The sequence below is a fragment of the Marmota marmota genome, unplaced genomic scaffold (genome assembly GCF_001458135.2).
Source record: "Marmota marmota marmota unplaced genomic scaffold, marMar, whole genome shotgun sequence".
Classification (NCBI taxonomy): domain Eukaryota; kingdom Metazoa; phylum Chordata; class Mammalia; order Rodentia; family Sciuridae; genus Marmota; species Marmota marmota.
Genome location: NW_025999932.1, coordinates 38,371,167 through 38,391,349, shown reverse-complemented (window position 1 = coordinate 38,391,349; position 20,183 = coordinate 38,371,167). Strand labels below are relative to the sequence as shown.

Here is a 20,183-nt window from a genome sequence, read left to right as displayed (position 1 = left end):
ATCCAGTTCTTCCGTTATTGTTCCCCTTCTTGACCCACTGCTTAAAGTATCTGGTGTCACTACTTCCAAACCCTTTGTGGGTTCATTTGGTTTGTATAGTGGCTTTAAGTAAAAAACTGTTGGGTCCATCCAACTTTTTCTCATGTACCAAGTAGATTACTATTTGTTCATCTGCTTTCCAGTTTCAGATTTTTGTATCTCATTTTTCTTCTTCCATTCTTGTTGTTCATTAGATTTATATCTTTTAAAATAAGTTCCTTTATTGCCATTTTAGTGGGGATTTAGAAGAGAGAGTTACTGTATGCATTTAGTTTGCAGTCTTTAACTGGCATTATCTTTTAAAGATTCAGTTTAACTTAATTTATTGTGGTTTTAGTCATATAGAAATTTTCAGTTTGTATGTTTTCAGATCTGTTCATATTTATCATTGTAATTTATGGATTTTCATCAACTCCACAAAGTCCTTCATAAACAAGAAACTTGAATGATCTTCTCCTATATTTACTTCTAACACTTTTTCAGTTTTGTTTTTTAATGAAAGAAAGTGATTTTGTGTGTATTTTGTAAAAATATAATGATTTAACTTTTTTTTTCAAATTGTTAGTGGATTTTTCCAACACATTATTGATTAGACTATTCTTTATATTGAATAAAACTACTTGTTATATAGTGTTTTATATTTTTACTTCCATTTTTGACTTAAGTCTTTTTAGAAATCTTTCTTAATTAAGTACTAAAAGCTCCTCTATTATGGAATCTACTCTATGTACTTGCAATCATATACCTCTAGGAAATTACAGTTTTTGAATCAGTATTTTTAATGATTTTACAGCCAGTCTTATTTTTTGTAAATGATATTTTAAAAATTACACTTTGAATTTTTTTGATTATATAGAAATGTAATATTTCTTCTATTGATTATGAAATCATGACAGCAACATTGCTAATATTTCTTATTCTCTATAAATTCATCTTGGTTTTCTATACTAACAAATATCTATGGGCAATGGTATTTTGTTGTTTCTTTCTTTGCAGTCTTTTGATCTTGTATTTCTTTTCGTTGCCTAATTTAACTGGTTGAGACCCCCAAATTCAATGCTAAGTAGGAATGAGACATGGGTTTCTTTTAATTGACTTTTTTAAAGGGGAACGCTTTTAATGTTTCACCACTGCACATAACATTTGCTGTGGGGTTTTTGTTTGTAGATGTCATTTATCAAATTAGAAAATTCTCTTCTGTCCCAGTTTACTACCTTTTTTTTTTCTTTTCTTTTTTAAATATTACAAAATATTAAATATTTTGAATGAGAAAATTTTTGTATTGATTTTTTTGTCCTATTATGGGGATTGAACCCAGGAGCACTATATACTGTGCTATATCCTTATACTTTTTTAAATTTTTGTTTTGAGACAGGGTGTGGTTATAAATTGCCTGGGCTGGCCTGGAACTTGCACTTCTCCCGCCTCAGCCTCCCAAGTAACTAGGATTATAGACATATGCCATCATGTCCCAGCCTCTACATTTACTTCGATAATATATTTTACCTTAGTGAGGTGCATTGCATTGTAGATTTTCTAATGTTGAACTAGTCTTGCAACATGGATAAAGTCAACTTGGTAATAATGAATTTTCTTTTAAACACTGCTGATTTGAGTTGTTAATACTTCTTGATTGGAATTTTTATATCTCTATTCATGAATGAAAGTGGGGTATAATTTACTTCTTGTAATGTCTTTGATGGGTTTTAGTGTCAATGTTATACTAACATCATAAAAGAAGATAAGGAATATCTCTACTTCATTCTAAAAGATTTTGAGTAAAAATGATATTATCAGTCCCCTGAGTGATAGAATTCTAGGTAAAACCCAAAGGACTTGGCTTTTTCATTGTGGGGGAATTTTAATAACTGATTCAGTAGTTGTAGGACTTACTTCTTTTCTGTTGAGTTTTGATCAGTTTATGTTTTGTAGGATTTTTCCACATACTTTAAGTTTGATGTAAATTTATTTATAACAGTCCCATTATCTATCTAATCTTTGCGTGTGATAGTGTCCCACTTGTCATTTCTAATCCTATTTATCTGTACTGTTACTCTTTTTCTTGATTATTCTGATTGGAAGTTCGTTTAATTTTATTAATTATTTCAAAGAAAAGATTGATAGTTATGTTGATCAGTGTTATTTTATCTTTGTTTTCTGTTTTATTAAATTCTGCTTTTATCTTTATTATTTCCTTCTTTGAGTCTTTGATGAAAAGTTTTCCCTAACTTCTAATGCAGTTTTAACAGCCCTAATCTGAAATGCTTCAAAATTAAAAAATGCTTTTGGTGCTGGGGATCAGACCTAGGGACTTGCATATGCTAAGAGGTCTCTTCCACTGAACTATACCCCATCCCAAAATTCAAAAATATTTGAATGCCAACATAATGGCACTTCATATGATAGGTCACAGACAAAATATAACTAAACATATTGTATAAGATTAACTTCAGGCTATGTTTTTTTAAAAAAAAAAAAAAAAAAAGGTGTATATGAAGCCTAAATGCTTTTTGAGTTTTGAGTTTAGTCTCATCCCCAAGTAGTTCATTATACATACTCAAATATTCTAAAATCCTAAAAAAATTGAAATCTGTAACACTTTTAGTCTCAAGCATTTCAATAAGGGATACTCAACTTGTACTAGCATTTGAAGTTATACATTTTCCTACTCCTTTTTTATGTGTGTAGTACAAAATTGGTAATTGAGAATTTCAAGGGTGGAGAAAATGATCCTATTCTAACTTCTAAATTGCCAATGTTAGTTGTGCCTAAAATTCCTAGTGCTTCACATGTCAAACAATATGATTTCGATACATACCTGAGAAAATCAGACTTAACTAATAATGTTTTAATGTCATCTTGTTTCACCCTTATTAGGACTCACCTTTATTTGATCTTATTAAACAATCCAAGGACCGAGAGGGACCAGCTGATCACCTTGAATCTGCTTGTTCTCTCAACCTTCCTTTCCAGAATAATCACACTGCAGCAGATATGTAAGTAGAACACATTATGTCATCCTTTGAAATTGCAGATATGTCTTGAGCATAAGGGCACTATATAGAAGTTGTATGGAATAGAATTTTGCATAAGATATTGTTACTGCTTTTAATAATTAGGAATGTAATATATATGACCTAAATAAGGTCATATGAAGGAACAAATGCTACTGAATCATGTAGGATTGGTGTAATGAGAGCAGTTTTCATTGCACAGATGGCAATTTAGATAGGCTTTAAGGATTGAATAGGATTTCAGCACAAAATTAGGGAAGGGAGAGGAGACAGAATAGTGTTCTAAGAGCCAGAAATGACATGAACTGAAAAAAGCCAGAGTAGCAGGAAACATTTTTCAGAGAACATAGATCAGTCCCTTTGGATGAAGCATGGGGTAAATCTAGTGAGTAGTATGAGATATGGACTGAAACAGTTGATTAGAGCAAGATGATGGTATGAGCAAAAAGCAAAAGCCAACATGTATTGAGAAGGCTTAGTGTGTGTTGGGCTGTTACCTAAGTACTTCATGTTCATGTTTTTCATTTAATTTTCATACCTGTCTTATAAGGTAGTAGATACGCTGTCTGCCTCATTTATCTATAAAATAGGAGAAATAAAGTAACTTGCCTAAGGTCAACAGGAATCTAACCCAACCAGTTTGACCCCAAAACCCATGCTCTTAATTTCTCTAGCTACACTGCCTTTCATAGAAATGTGCTTAATGTTATGGACCTGTTCTGTGTATTAATCAACATTACAGTGTTATGCAATTGGTATAGAAACCACTTTCCATAGGTGTCATTTTCATTCTAACTTGTATCCAAACTGTTCCTAACATATAGAGACTCTCCATTCATGTATATATTTGTTTGCTAGGCAAGTTTTATATAAATAAATCAAGCTTTATTTTTTCTTTAATTAAATAAATAGTTATGTTAAATGCCAGGAAGTATTGTAGGCACTGAGAAGACAAAAGTAAAATGGTCTTTCTCCTTCATAGAGCTTTATGTTCTGGAGGAAGGAAGCAGTGAATAAGTAAACTAACATGTAAGTTGATTTTAGAGTATAATAAGTGGTATAAATGAAATGAATAAAGTGATATGAAGGAGAAACTAGAGGGCAATGGAATATTTAGAGTTATATTATAGAATATATTAAAAGAGACATACTATAATGAACAGAATAGTTTTTCTTTCTCTAATGAAGTGATATTTTGACCTGAGACCTGAGGGACAAGTGGATGCTGGGCAGGCAGAAATCTTCATGTTGTAGGGCAGACGGAACTTGACTGGCATGAGGACTAGCATGGTATCCAGAATGCATGGGGTATAGAGAGTATGAGAATGGTACACAGTGAGGTTGGAGTGGCAGACCAGGTCTAGATTTTGTAGGTTCCCACAGGCCAGAGTAAGCAGTTTGGATTTTATAAGAGCGGTGGGAAACCATTTAGCAGGAATGCAACTTGTTTTATTTGTATTTTTAAAGGACCGCTGTCTGGTTGCTATTTGAAGTACCAGGTGGGTTTGGGGGAGAAAAAGGGTCAGGACAGGAAAGAAAGTGGAAAGACCATTTGGAAGACTATTTCAGTAGTTCAAATGAGGGATATGGGTGACTTAGTCTAAGATATAGCATTAAAGGTAGAAATGAGAAAGATATGAGGTGCATTTAGAGATATACTTAATAAGTTTTACAGAGTTTTATATGAGATTTGAGGAACTTAGGAAACAGTGAAATTAAAATAATTACTTCTGGGTTTTTTACTTTAAGACATTAATAAAATGTGTGGCCATTTTTTGAGATGAGAAAAAACGGAGAAGAAGAAATCCAGAGTTCTACTTTGACCTTATTAAGTTTAAGATTCAAGTAATGATACCCATTATTAGGTAATTGGATATTTGTATCAGGACTCAAAGGAGACTAACTTTGCCTAAGTTAGTCTATAATTTTCAGTTAAAAAACTGAAAGGAAGACCAAAGAGAATAAGAGACCAGGCCCTGGTACTTATAAAATTGTGCTGGTGAGTCTCTTCCTATTGCACTAATTAACATACTGCATGTAGTGGAAATACTCATATTAGGGTACAAATTCTACTTCCTCTTCGGAGTTATTTCTCTGCTATTAAAACAAAATAAAATCATAGACATGGATTATTCTATTAAATAGAGGATAATATAAAACAAAAGAATTGCTATAAATTGAGAGAGAATATTTGCTGATATCCCTGCCTTGATTTATTCCTGGCATATTTAGTAAACAGGTATAAATCTGTCTTGATCATGTTATTTGAAGTACTAAGTCATAGAATTCTGTGCTACGTAATTTCAGAGAGTGTGTGTGTATAACTTAAGTCAACGTGTATATGAATCATAGTTATCAGTAAAAAAATTTAGCAGGAGAATCAGAGACACATGACAACACTGGTATTAGTAACTTGTTTTTTAAGCTGAAGTTATTTTATGGTCTAAATCTCACTATTACTGTTAAAATTGTGCATATACAGCTATTGTTTTCCCAATAAGTAATTTCCAGGGAAAGCCACTTATTAAAAGTGTTAGACATACTATAACAAACATAGTTTTCCTATTAAGCTATTGTTCCCAACTTGTATTTAAATAGCCTGCTTGGGGAAACTGACAGAAAACCACAGATTAAATACATAAGATGTGTCTAGGTATATGTGTGTAACATGTATGTATGTGTATGACTCTTAGGAAATTTCAAATGAGGACTTTTTCTTTTGAATACATCTAGGTATCTTTCACCTGTAAGATCCCCAAAGAAAAAAGGTTCAACTACACGTGTAAATTCTACTGCAAATGCAGAGACACAAGCAAACTCAGCCTTCCAGACTCAGAAGCCATTGAAATCTACCTCCCTTTCACTCTTTTACAAAAAAGGTTAGTAGAAGATTACTTTCAAAAGCATGGGCTCTATAACCAGGCTGACTAGGTTCAAATCTTGTCTCTTCAACTTACTTGGTTGGACCCTGAGCAAGTCACTTAATATCTTTATGCCTTAGTTTCCTCATCTATAAAATGGAAAGAAAGTATTAAAAAATTTACCTTATAATAAGAATAAAAATTACCTTGTAGGGTTTTCAGGATAATTAAATAAATTATTACATATAAAATGCTTCTAACAGGGCCTTCCACATAGCACTCAGAAAAGTTTTGATGTTAGGAATGCTGCATTACTATTGTTATACCTTCAAATTAATGTTTAGAAATATTTGCCCAAATATTACTTTTACTATTCAGGCATATTTAGTGTTGAGATTATTTTGTGTGTTACTGACAGTGCAAGCACATTCCCTGGATATTTTTAGGACATTTAACAAGTCTAGTAACCAGTTTGTATTATATTCTCTGATTGAATGTATATATGGTGGGGTGGGGAATTTATTTTGCATATCTGTACATGTATATAAACATATAAGTCCATACCATCTTAGAGCCCTCTTAAGGAGACTAAAAGACCTGATTCCTCTGTGATAAGAATTTTTACTGACTTTATTCAAATTAAAAATATATTGAGGGCTGGGGATGTGGCTCAAGCGGTAGCGCGCTTGCCTGGCATGCGTGCGGCCCGGGTTTGATCCTCAGCACCACATACAAACAAAGATGTTGTGTCCGCCAAAAACTAAAAAATAAATATTAAAAAATTCTCTAAAAAAAAAAAAAAATTGAGACTTACACAAACATTGTAAGACTTGGGCCCTAGATTAGGGCAGTGGTTTTCAAAGGGTAGGCCCCAATCAGCAGAATCCATGTCTCCTGGAAAGTTATAGAAATGATAATTTGGGGATCTACCTGTATCTACTCAATCAGAAATTCTAGGATAGGGCCCTAGAACACTCTAGGCAAGTTGAATATATGCTCAAGTTTTAAAACACCCAGGACAAATGGTTAACTTTAAAAAGTTACCTGGGGCTGGGGTTATGGCTCAGTGGTAGAACACTTGCCTAGCCTGTGTGAGGCACTGGGTTCCATCTTCAGCACCACATAAAAATAAATAAAATAAAAATATTGTGTCCATCTACAACTAAAAGAAATTTTTTTAAAAAAAAATTTTTGTTTACCTATGCAATTCTTTAAAGACCCATCTTAAACCAAGACTCTTTGTATTTAAAACAGGTAGACAAAAATTCAGTTTTGTCAACTCCTTTTCTCTAAACCTGTATTTCCAATAATATTTTAATAGACTCTGAATAAACTTCGTATGACAGTTGTGCTCTACTTCGATAATATACACATCTACCATTTTTCAAGAGTTTGTTGGTATTTCATAATGAAACATGGTTTGATTTTTTCTTTTAGGATTAGAAAAATTAGTAAACACTGACAATGTCATTATTTTTAAAAATAATTATCCCTCTTGACTATTGATAGTAGGAATTTCCAACATTTGTGATGAGTGATTACCAACAGAATGGAAGCAAACCCTATGTGGTTTGTCTAATTTCACAATATCTTATGGGCTATCCTCCTCTACCTTCTACCTCTGCCTTAGTTTTATAATATAATAATTGTTCATCAAGTATTGTGCCTTCCTAGTATTGTGCCTTCTATTGTGCTATTAATAGGAATTATTTATTCATAAAGAAAATAGTGGTAGAGGTGAGGTTACTGTTAAGTTGCTATTTAAAAAGAATAATGATATAGAAAATTAATGATTTTTTAAAAGTCTACTTGTGATTGAAAATGAACAGTAAATATGGTTCATTTCCCCTTACTTTTGCAGTGTACCGGCTAGCATATCTCCGACTAAATACCCTATGTGCACGCCTTCTGTCTGATCACCCAGAACTAGAACACATCATCTGGACCCTTTTCCAGCATACATTGCAAAATGAGTATGAACTCATGAGAGATAGGCATTTGGATCAAGTAAGAAAATTGAACACTTTGCCTTTTCTTCTCTCTACTTATTTAACTGTGTACTGATTTCTTTTAAATAAATAAATAAATAAACAAGATAGGATTGAAATAAGAAGATTGATTAACTTAGTAAATTTTATATATTCGCTTGCTGGCGCCATTTATATTTTTGTTATAATCCTTACAAATTAGAGTTTTAGAGTTCAAGAGTATATGTCTATAACTACTTATTTAGTGATACATTCTTATCTTTTGAAAAATAACTGAAGAACCTGTTTATTGTCAGCTTTTTGTGTTTTAGTAAGCTAGATTCATTTTAGTGTAGAAAAAGCATGAAACTTAAAATTGTTTGATCTAAAGCAGTGCCTATTTAATGAATGAAGTTTATAAACATAATTATTTCTTATGTCCTCCTTTTTCATATCTCTTTCTCTCTCCCCACTTTCTCTCTCTCACCCAGAGGTGCTTAACCACAAGCCACATCACCAGCCCCTTTTTATATTTTTTTAGTGACAGGGTCTTGCTGAGTTGTTTAAGACCTCACTAAGTTGCTGAGGCTGGCTTTGAACTTTGAATTCTCCTGCGTCACCCTCCCAAGTCACTGAGATTTCAGGTGTGCGCCACCACACCCACCTTCCATCTCTTAAAATGGGTTAAAGAATAATATTTTGGAGGGGGGTAATAGCTTATCAGTATAATTTATGTATACAAATCACCCATTAGAAGTGCACAATTCAGTGGTTTTAGTCTGTTTTGAGTTGTTTCATTTTAGAGCACTTTTTTTGACCATATAATTGTATTTATATGAAATGTATAGAATAAGCAAATATAGAGACAGAAGGTGGATTAGAGCTTGTCAAAGACTGGGGGGATGGAAACCAGGGGTGAGTTAGTGAACTTTTTTCATTGCTGTGACCAAAAGACAGAACAAGAACAACACAGAGGAGGAAAAGTTTATTTTGGCCCATGGTTTCAGAGGTTCTCAGTTCATAGTTGGCTGACTCTGTAGCTCTGTGCCCAAAGGGAGACAGAACATTATAACAAAAGGATGTGATGGAGGAAAGGAGCTCAGGACATAGCAACCAAGAAGAGAACTCTACTCATCAGGGATAAAATATAACCCTAAAGGCACACCCCCATTGTTCTACTTCTTCCAGGCACACCTACCTGCCTACTTTGCCGCCCAGTTAATCCACATTTGTGGATTTATCCACTGATTAGATTAAAACTCTCATAACCTGACAGTTTTCCCAGCGAAAATTCTTTTATTGTCTCACACATGAGTTTTTGGAGGATACTTTATGTCTAAACCATAACATTCTGCCAAGGCCAAACCTCATGCCCATCTCACATTCAAAATGTATTTGGTCCATTTCCAAGAGTCCCCATAGTCTTAACAGTTCCAGAATTACCAAAAGTCCAAGTCTAATATCTGATCTGAAACTCAAGGCAAACTCAGCTGTAAGAGTAAAGATCAAGGGGCTGGGGTTGTGGCTCAGAGGTAGAGCGCTCGCCTGGCATGTGTGGGGGCACTGGGTTCCATCCTCAGCACCACATAAAGTAAAGTGAAGACGTTGTATTCATCTATATCTAAAAAAATGAATATTAAAAAAAGAGTAAAGATCAAAAGCAAGTTACATATATCCTTTACAATAATGGCACAGAGTAAACATTTCCATTCCAAAAGGGAGAAATAGGGCATAGAAAGAAGTGGTGGGACCAAAGCAAAACTAAAATCCATCTAGGCAAACAAGTCCTGTACCTCCCATGTCCAACTTTGGGGGCACATGGTATCATAAAGTTCTCTCCAAAAGGCATGTGTTGCTCTGTTACCCCTATGGCCTTGTTGGTTGCAGCCCACATAGCCTCTCTTCTTGGCTTATTTCTTCTTGATTCCTCCAGCTTTCCTCAGCTTGATACACATTGCTGGCATCTTTAATCTCAGGGGTCTCCGCTGCAGCTTCAGCTTCCTTCTCACATCTTCACACATCATCCTCTCAAAGGTAGTCTGCAGGGATTCTGACCCTGCTAGACTTTGGCTTCCTAGAACCTTCCTTTGAAATCTCTGTGGAAGCCTCTATGAACCCCTAACTCTAGCATCCTGCTTTTCTGCAAAATCAACACTACATGGTTGACACCAATAGCCAAGGTCTGCCACCAGTAGCCAAGCTTTGTGGGACCACAGCTGCAGTCTCTGAGTGCCTGGGTGGCTGAGCACAGTGAAACAACTTCCTAGGCCACATGTTCAAGCAGGGTGCTCACTTTTCCTCAAAGGAAATTTTACTTTTACATCCTTGAGCCTGAGATGGGTCTTACCATTTTTGAGATGCTCTAGCCATCTTTCATATTGTTTCTGAATAAAATACTTAACATTTCTTTAGTGGTTCTTTAACAACCATACCTTCCTTAGCTCCAGTTTTATTCAGACTTTTCTGGCCAAATTGAAAGTTTTTCAAATCTTTCTACTTTTTTCCTCCTGATTATCACAGTAAACTTGGATAAATAACACCAGCAATATTCATGCTGTGCTGTCTTGAAATTTTCTTCACCAGATTAATTAATACATCATTTTTAAATTCAGCCGCACAGAAAGTCTCAGGACATGGGCAAAATGTAGACAACTTTTTTGCCAGACAAAGCATGAATGGCCTCTAGTCCAATTTCCAATAGACTCCTCCTCCTTTTAGGCTTAATGAGTCCAAACTTTATTGTCCACAGTCCTATTGGCATTCTGGTCTTCTGCACTCCCACCAGAATCACCCATTAAGCTCCACTTACAACATTATAAAGCTTTTCCAACTTGCATCTCTAAACTTTCCAAAATTCCTATAAACCAGATCCAAAGGCTTCTGAATCACATGGTCAGGTTAATCACAGCAGTAACCCTACTTCTCTATACCAATTTCTGTTTTAGTCAGTTTTTTCATTGTTGTGACCGAAAGACCCAACAAAAACAATGTAGAGGGAGAAAAGAGTATTTTGGCTTACAATTTCAGAGGTTCTTAGCCTGTGGTCAGCTGACTCCATAGCTCTGGGCCCAAGGTGAAACAGAACATCATGGAAGAACAGTATGGTAGAGGGAAGCAGCTCAGGATATGGCAACCAGGAATAAGAGATTTTAGAGCATTTTCATCACACCAAAAAGAAACCCCCTTATCTTGCAGGAATAAACCACCCCCCAACCCCCACTTCCTCATCCCTAAGCAACATTAACCTAGTTTCTGTCTACAGATTTGTTCTGGATATTTCTGTATAAATGGAATAATATGTGATTTTTTTGTGTTTGAATTCTTTTATTAGTATGTTTTCAAGGTTCATTTGTGTTATAATTTGTATTGGTCTTCATTCTTTTTTACTGCCAAATAATGTTCTGTTTTATGAATCTGAACCACATTTTTATCATTCATTAATTGATGGACATGGTTTTTGACTATTATAACTAGTATTATTATGAATATTCATGTACAAATTCTCATATAGACATATACTTTCAGTTCTCTTGAGTATGTATCTAAGAGTGAAATTGCTGGATCATATTATAACTCTGTTTAACCTTTTGAGGAATGGCTAGGTTGTTTTCCAAAGTGGCTGTGCCATTTTACATTGTACCAGTCATGTATGAGTTTCAGGTTTCTCTCTATCTTTACTAACTTACCTTTTTTATTATAGCCATGGCAGTGGGTTTGATGTGGTACCTCATTGTGGTCTTGACTTGCATTTCTATGATAGCTAATGACGTTTAGCATCTTTTCATGTGTTGATTGGTCATTTGTATATCTTCTTTAGAGAAATGTCTATTTACAGCCTTTATGTGTTTTAAAATTAGATTATTTATTTTGTTCTTAATGACTTACAAGAATTCTTTATATATTCTACACCCAAGTCCATTATGAGATATATGATTTGCAAATATTTTCACTCATTCTGAGTTGTGTTTCACTTTCTCTCATTTTATGAGTTGGTGTCCTTTGAAACACAGAAGTTTTTATTTTGATCAAGTTCAATTGATCTATTTTTCTCTTTCATTACTAGGTCTTTGGTATTATATCTAAGAAACTGTTGCCAAATCTGAGGTTATTATGACTTATTTATCCCTATTTTCCTCTAAGAGTTTAAACATTTTTAGCTCTTACGCTTAGGTTTTTTGAACTAATTTTTGTAGTAGGTATATTAGTTATCTTTCTGTCACTGTGAATAAAGTACCTGAAAAAAACAACTTTAAAGAGGAAAAGATTTATTTGGCTCATGGTTGCAGAGGTTTCAGATAATGGATGGTGAATTCTATTGCTTTGAAAGGCCTGAGTGAGGCAAGACATTGTAGCAGAAAGGCACCGAGAAGGAAAGCTTCTTAGCTCATGTTAGCCAGGAAGGAGAGAGGGAAAGAAGAAGGAGGAGAAGAAGGAGCTGGGAACAACAAATAACTGTTCCAGGGCATGCCCCCAGTGACCTTCTTCCTCCAACCATGCCACGCTATCTACAGTTCCCAGCACCTCCATTCAGCTGTCAATGGATTAATCCATTCGTGAGGTCAGAGCTCTCATGATCTAATCACTTCCCGCACCTCTGAGCATTGCAGCATTGGTAGCCAAACCTTCAACATATGAGTTTTGGGGGACATTCCAGAGCCGAACCATAACAAGTAGTATGAGATCCAACTTCATTTTTTTGTTGTTGTTATAGAATACTAGTTATTCCAGCATTCTTTCATCTCTCTTCCTTTCCTTTTCCTTACCCCCTTCCTTCCTTCTTCTAGAAATTGAACACAGGACCTCATATATGCTAGACAGGTGCTCTGCTAAGCTATTCTCCCGGTCCTATCCTTAACCACACCAGTTCTTGAAAAGTTCTTTCTTTCCCCCATTGACAGCATCTAAAAATCAATGGGTTACAACTGTTCAAGTGTTTTCTGGACATTAAATTCTATTCTGTTGATTTATAGAGCTATTCTTAAGCCAGGACTATACTTTTTTTTTTTTTTTTTTTTTTTTTAGTACTGGGGATTGAACCCAGGGGCACTTTATGACTGAACTACAACCCCAGTTTGTTTTTCTGTTTGTTGAGACAGGATCTCACTAAGTTGCTAAGGCTGGCTTTGAATGTGATCCTCCTGCCTCAGCCTCTCATAGTCTCTGGGATTAAAGATCTGTGCCACAATGCCTGGTTTACACTGCCTTGACTAAATTAGCTTTGTTGTAATGTTTTGAAATAAGGAAGTATGGGGAACATACATATACTTTTTTTTTCAAAATTGATTTGACTATTCTGAAGCTTGTATTTGCATATAAATTTTAGGATTGGCTTGTCAGTTTCTGTAAAGAAGGTTTTGAAAGAAATTGCATTAAATTTAAAGTCAATTTGGGGAGCATTGTCATTTTAACAGCATGTTTTCCAGTCCACGTACATGTGATGTGTTTCCATTCATTTGGACCTTTTTATGTTTTATAACATGTTTTGTAATTTTCAGAGTATTTATTAAATTTATTCCCAAGTATTTTATTATTTTTAATACTATTATAAATGAAATTATTTTCTTAATTTCATTTTTGGATCATTCATTGCAAGTATATAGAAATATAATTGATTTTGGTATATTTCTTTTTGTATCCTTCAACTTTGCTAAGTTTCTTTATTAGTTCTAATAATTTTCAAGTAGATTCCTTAAGACTTTTTATATATTAGATCATGTCATCTGTGCATAGAGATAGTCTTACATCTTTCTTTTCAATCTGAATGCCTTTCATTTTCTTATTGAATTTCCCTGGCTAGAACCTAAAGGATAATGTTGAATGGAAATGGCTTAAGAGGGGATATCCTTGTCTTGTTCTTGATATTAGATGAAGACATTAACTATGTTGTTGCTAGGTATGGTGGTATATACCTGTAATCCCAGTTACTTGGGAGGCTGAGACAAGAGAATGACAAATTCCAGGCCAGCTTCAGCAACTTAGTAAGACCCTGCCTCAGAATTAAAAAATAGGTAGATGGAGTGGGTCAAGCTCATGTAGAACAGCCTTGGGTTCAATCCCCAGTGCTTTGGGGGAAGTGATTGGCTCATGAGTGCTCTGACTTCACAAGTGGATTAATCCATTGATAACAGAATGTACTATAGGGATGTATTGGAAACTGTAGGCAGTGGAGCATGGTTGGAGAAAGGTCGTGGGGATGTGCCCTGGAAGGGTGTGTGTCTCTGTGTGTTTTTAATATGCCTTTTGATGGATTGAGAAAGTTTCCTTCTTATCTTAGTTTCTTGAATACTCTTATCATGAAAAGGTTTTGGATTTTATCAAGTGCTTTCTTTATATCTATTGGATGTGAGATTTTTTCCTTTATTATACTGACATGGTATATTACATTAATTTGTTATCAAATGTTAAACCCATCTTGCATTTCTGGAATAAATCCCACTTGGTCACAGTACATAATCCTTTTGATATGATTCTGGATTCAGTTTGTCTAGGCTATAATTTTGCTGAGAACTTTTACATGTATAATCAGAAAATGCATTTATAGTTTTCATATGATATCTTTATCTAGTTTTGGTATCAGAGAAATAAATACTAGCCTCATAGAATTACTTGGGAACATTTCTAATTTCAGAAGAGTTTGTGAAGAATTATTATTAAGTTTTCTTTAAATATTAATAGAATTCTCCAGCAAAGCCATTTTGGCTAGGGCTTTTGTTTGTGAATAGTTTTGTTATGTTTTCCTTTTTTTGTTTTGTTTGTTTCTTTCTTTTTTTTTGGGGGGGTGGGGGTGGTGGTACTGAGGATTGAACCCAAGGTGGTCTACCACTGCCCCCCCCCCTTTTTTTGAGATAGGGTCTCATTAAGTTGCTGAGGCCAAGTATCAAAAAAAAGAAAAATGTGAATGGGCAAAGAGGATACATTGATGGCATTGTAAGTGAAAGGAATAGTAAGTTCAGATTTGGTAAGATGCTGAGCAAGGGATGGTGGTTAGGTATTCTTGACAATAGTGGATGTGAACAAAATGTTGCAGAAGTGATACATACTTAAATTAGACAAGAAAGTTCATGCAAATTAAGAAAGTGTGATGTTTTAAAGTCACAGAAAGTCATTTTCAAATCTTATTTTTGCATTTAAAATATATTTTATTGAAAATATCTTTTATTGAAATACCTTATAGAAAAATAATCCATCTCTCAAAAGGAGTCATGCTAATGAAAAGAAACAGAACATGATCAACAATTCAAAAGTCTCTCTTTTGTTGCCTTCCAGTCACCAATTCCTCCATACCAACATCACATATATTAAACATTTTATCCAATGCTTTGAAACTTTCATACCTGATTTTTTTTTTAATTTAAGTGGTAATTATACAATTAACCAATTCCAGTTTCAACACTGCTGGGGAAAAATTAAAGAACAAGAGCCAAAGTTAATGTAATTTACCAATCAGATAATCAGTCCTGAATAATTGAAAGTTGGTCATTTGCATTTTGTTATTTAAATACAGTTTGGGCTAAACATTTTATATAGACTTTCAAATGGAGGTTAGGATGAAAAAAAAAATAACCCTATAGAAATTAAATTTCCCTCTTTTGAAGCTAACCAAAAGATAACAGAGTGCTTTTTAGAGAAAAACCATGTAATTAAATTGTACTTTCACATCTTATTTATTTATTAGATTATGATGTGTTCTATGTATGGCATATGCAAAGTGAAGAATATAGACCTTAAATTCAAAATCATTGTAACAGCATACAAGGATCTTCCTCATGCTGTTCAAGAGGTAGGTAATCTTTCATGGTAAGATTTTTTAAAATAATTCCATATTTATAATATAGATAATTTAAGTCATTAATGAGATTATATATTCTGACATTGTGTAAATTCACAAATCAAATTTTTTATTTTATATTACCGATTATCTGTAACTAAAATGGAATTGGAAAGCTAAGGCAGATTTTGAAATCATCTAAATTCATCATTTAACTTAATAAATAATACTATGTGCAGTAAGCAAGACATTTGTAATAAATTTGATGTAAGTAATAGGATATTAGATGTTAAGTTATTTTTATTACTCTATAGGAAATGCCAGTGTAAATGCAGCCTTATAAAGAAATAATGAAAGTTTTCCTTGTAAACACATTTTGTGCTTCTAGTTTACCTCCCCTGTAGGCAAGTAGTATTAATAAAATACACTTGATGTGACATACATTTCATACCCTCCTATGATAGGTGAGTTATTTTTCCAGCTTAATATTGGAGTTTTCAGAAGTAATACAGATCAGGTTATTTTTATGTATTTATATGTTATCATGAGCAATTATTTTTTAAATCCAGTCATTTTAATTGTGTGTTTCAGAGGCATTCTATAAAATCCTGTGGTTTTACTGAACTAAAATTTAAGTAAAATCTAGCAGTCAAAAAAGAAATAGTGCTTTTACTAAATGTCTACTTCTTGCAATGGAATAATGTACACTTCTTGAAACCTTTAGATGTTGGGGATCAGGGAGGTACAGAGAATATAGTCTAAATATTGATGTCTTTTGATCAGCTCTGATCTTTGCTTCCCATAATGCTTTCCACCCTGTCAGCTTGTCCACTTCTGTCTTTGGGGATGTTTGTTTGTTCCATGTACTGACTAGTAGTTACCCTCTGAATCATTCTGGGACATTCCACTTCTAGTTGAGCATACAGAATCCAAGCCTAAGAAGGCTTTTTCAGATTATTTTTTTCTGTATAATATATGCTTCTTACTAGTTAAAAAAGTATTACAAACTATTAAGGAAGAAAATCCGAAGAGAAAAATTCTTAACTTCATTTTTAATAAGTGTTTTTATTATTCTTCCTCAGACATTCAAACGTGTTTTGATCAGAGAAGAGGAGTATGATTCCATTATAGTATTCTATAATTCAGTTTTCATGCAGAGACTGAAAACAAATATTTTGCAGTATGCTTCCACGAGGGTATGTTTAAATTATCCTTTGGGGAAATCTAATTATAAAGTAATGGATCTTATTACAACATTAAATAAATAACCTGCTTCTTGTTTTTGCTCTAGCCTCCTACCTTGTCACCAATACCTCACATTCCTCGAAGCCCTTACAAGTTTTCTAGTTCACCCTTACGGATTCCTGGGGGGAACATCTATATATCACCCCTGAAGAGTCCATATAAAATTTCAGAAGGTCTGCCAACACCAACAAAAATGACTCCAAGATCAAGGTTGGTATTTTCTCTTTAGGAAAGTGATAAGAAGTAAGGGGATAATTTTGATCCAAGAATAATGTAAAGCTTTCTTTGTTTAAAATAAGCTAGACTCTTGAATTTCTAATTTGCTTTTTTATGTTAAGCAACATGACAAGAATTTAGGGGGGAAAATCTGTTTACTTGGATGGGTTTGCAAATTTTGTCATCAACTTTCCTAGAGTGTCTTCTTTTGTGAATATCTGATAACCAGTTTGTCCTTTTCAAAACACTTTGATATTTTTGCAAGTAGCCAATGTGAGAAACAAAGTAGATTCAGGTTAAAAATTCTTCAGGTTAAAAATTTTTATTTTACAGTTTACTGGATTTCCTGTGAACTCTGTCTGAAGACCTTCCTTGTTCATTTTGCATGGATATGACTTTAAGTATAGATGACTGTCAATTAAGTCTTTAGAGGCCCATCCCTAACTGTGCCAGTGGCCTCTTTGTATTACTTTGGGCAGATCTCTCTCTACTTTAGAAGGGTGCTATGGATCAGGGAAGTGATGAGTGCAAAGTTGTTTTAAATTCTCAGATGAAAGCTTCTGTACAACTATAAATCATTATATTATCTTCCAATCCAATCATAAGTTCTCTCTGGCTTTGAAGTTCTTCAGTTGAAAAATTATATGTTATCATGGGCTATTAGAAACTGACTTTATTTGTATAAAGTAGGAGGCAGATTAGCTAGTATATTTAATGTAGTGTCATCTCAGAAATGGGCAACGTATATAGTTGTACCTAATGGGCAAGAAAAATAAAAAAAGGAGAAGGGACTGTATTAATTGTTTAGAAATAACTATGTGGTGGGTTTAATTACATGAGTAATGCACACCTGATAAAAATTTCAAATTCTAAAGAAAAGCATGAAATAAAAAAATAATTGAAAATATGATTCAAGTGCTCCTGTATTCCCCTGTATCTTTCTTTTATTCACTTGATAATTGAAAATCCATGTACTTGTATCTACAGCTTACATTATAAACTGTGAAGATAATATCATGTCTATTTAGGTAAATTTACACAGTCCTGTGCTACCACATTAAAATATATTCTTATGTAGTTTTCAACCGTGATGTTTTGTATTGTTTTTCTTTAGTAAAAAAGTCACATTCTGAATATCCTAACCCATAAATCATTGATTGGGCATTAAGAAAGTAATATCTTAACACTCTATTTACATAGCCTATTTAGGTATTCTGGCTAGTCGAATAGAATGATGACCACTTATCAAGAAAATGGAGAACAATAAAATCTACATAGCCATTAGTTCCATGTGTATATTTTTTTAAATATTTTTTTAGTTGTAGATAGACACAGTATCTTTATTTTTATTTATTTATTTTTATGTGGTGCTGAGGATCGAACCCAGGGTTTCACGTGTGTAAGGCAAGCACTCTACCACTGAGCTACAACCCCAACCCCCATGTATATATTTTTAAATCTGTGTTATGTTATATCAAAGCTGTTCTGCAGCTTTATTATCAAGAACATAAATCATGTATTCAAAACAAAGACAACAGACTAATGGAGATTTCTGATTCTGGGATACATAATTAATAACCTTTACTACATCTCAATATTAGAATTTTGATTGTTACTTAATACTGTAAAGTTTTGCCAAATGTCACTTTAATTTTAAATGAAAAATTTGAAAGAAGTTTGATAATTTATCCATTGATTTATGAAGAACTAAGTAAGGGTAAACTTAAAACTTTCTTTTACCCTTTTTAAGTATGGGCAGTGGAACAAAGTATCCTAAAATTTTTTTACTTTCAAAAAAAACTTACCAGGGCTAAGGATGTATCTCAGCAGTAGAGCACATTCATAGCATACATGAGGCCCTGAATTCAATCCTCATCACCACACACAAAAAAAAACCTTAAAAGAGACTGACTGAGTCACTATTAGAATAAGCCTCTGATTAAAGTGATTTACTAGTGGTTCTAGAGTAGAGAAAACCTTTGATTTGTGTTCCTCATAGTTTAGAATGATATGTATATGTGCATATCTGCAGAATCTGTGTATGTTTTCTGTTACTAATTTATATTTCATCTTAATTTGACAGAATCTTAGTGTCAATTGGTGAATCATTTGGGGTGAGTATTTTCTTCTAACAAAGTATAATGGCACAAAATATTAAGTAAAAAAAATGGCAGTATGCCACAAGTGCTCTTGTATGCCCTTGTATCATCCTTTATTTGGTGTTCTTGTAGTGGAGTATCTGTCTACTGCTGTCTACAACTTATAACTATAAAAGAAATTAAAGATTTCTTTAATTTGGATTTACAAATGCTATTATTTAAGTACTTCATCCAAGCATGTTAAATGGAATTTATATTTATCGCAGATTTTAATATCGAATCATATTCAAAATTTGAAGTGAACTTCAAAATTGTCCCCTCATTTTCTCCCTCTCTCCATATGTATTTCTTCCTTACCCCCTCCCTATACCCACCCACCTTTCCTTCTTTTTTTCTTCCTTCCTTCCTTCCTTCCTTCCTGGACTGGGACTTAAACCCAAGGGTACTCTACCACTGAGCTATATGCCAAGCCCTTTTTATTTTTTATTTTTAGACAGAATCTAAGTTGTTGAGGCTTGCAATCCTCCTGCCCCAGCCTCCTGAATAGCAGGGAATACAGGTGTACACCTCATGCCTGGCTCAAAACTGTTTTATAAACATTCCTCTGAGATTATATAATATAGATAAACTCATATATGTACATATATTTGTGAACTATTTTAACTCATAATACTTCTAACACCAAATGGGTTTTTTTCCTCAAACCCACCTGTTCTCCAACTGTCTATACACAACTGATGTCCTACAATTCAATTCAGTTTAGTTTTGGTTTTTACCAGGGGTTAAACCCAGGGGCACTTAACCACTGAGCCTCATCCCCAGCCCTTTTTATATTTTATTTAGAGACACTGTTGCTTAGGGCCTAACTACATTGCTGAGGCTGGCTTTGAACTCACAGTCCTCCTGCCTCAGCCTCCAAAGCTGCTGGGATTACAGATGTCTGCCACTAATATCGCACTGCACCCAGCCTCAAT

General features: G+C 33.9%; 1 protein-coding gene across 6 annotated transcripts in view; it reads left to right on the top strand.

Annotated features, from left to right (window-relative positions):
• Rb1 (RB transcriptional corepressor 1) overlaps positions 1-20,183 on the top strand; it is a 163,609-nt gene that overhangs the window by 127,260 nt on the left and 16,166 nt on the right. For all 6 annotated transcript variants that reach the window (XM_048800921.1, XM_048800924.1, XM_015484288.2 and 3 more), the window contains 7 exons: positions 2,917-3,035; positions 5,787-5,932; positions 7,776-7,921; positions 15,557-15,661; positions 16,732-16,845; positions 16,941-17,104; positions 19,194-19,224. In XM_048800921.1, coding sequence (XP_048656878.1) covers positions 2,917-3,035; positions 5,787-5,932; positions 7,776-7,921; positions 15,557-15,661; positions 16,732-16,845; positions 16,941-17,104; positions 19,194-19,224 — 825 coding nt within the window. The remainder of the gene's footprint in view (positions 1-2,916; positions 3,036-5,786; positions 5,933-7,775; positions 7,922-15,556; positions 15,662-16,731; positions 16,846-16,940; positions 17,105-19,193; positions 19,225-20,183) is intronic.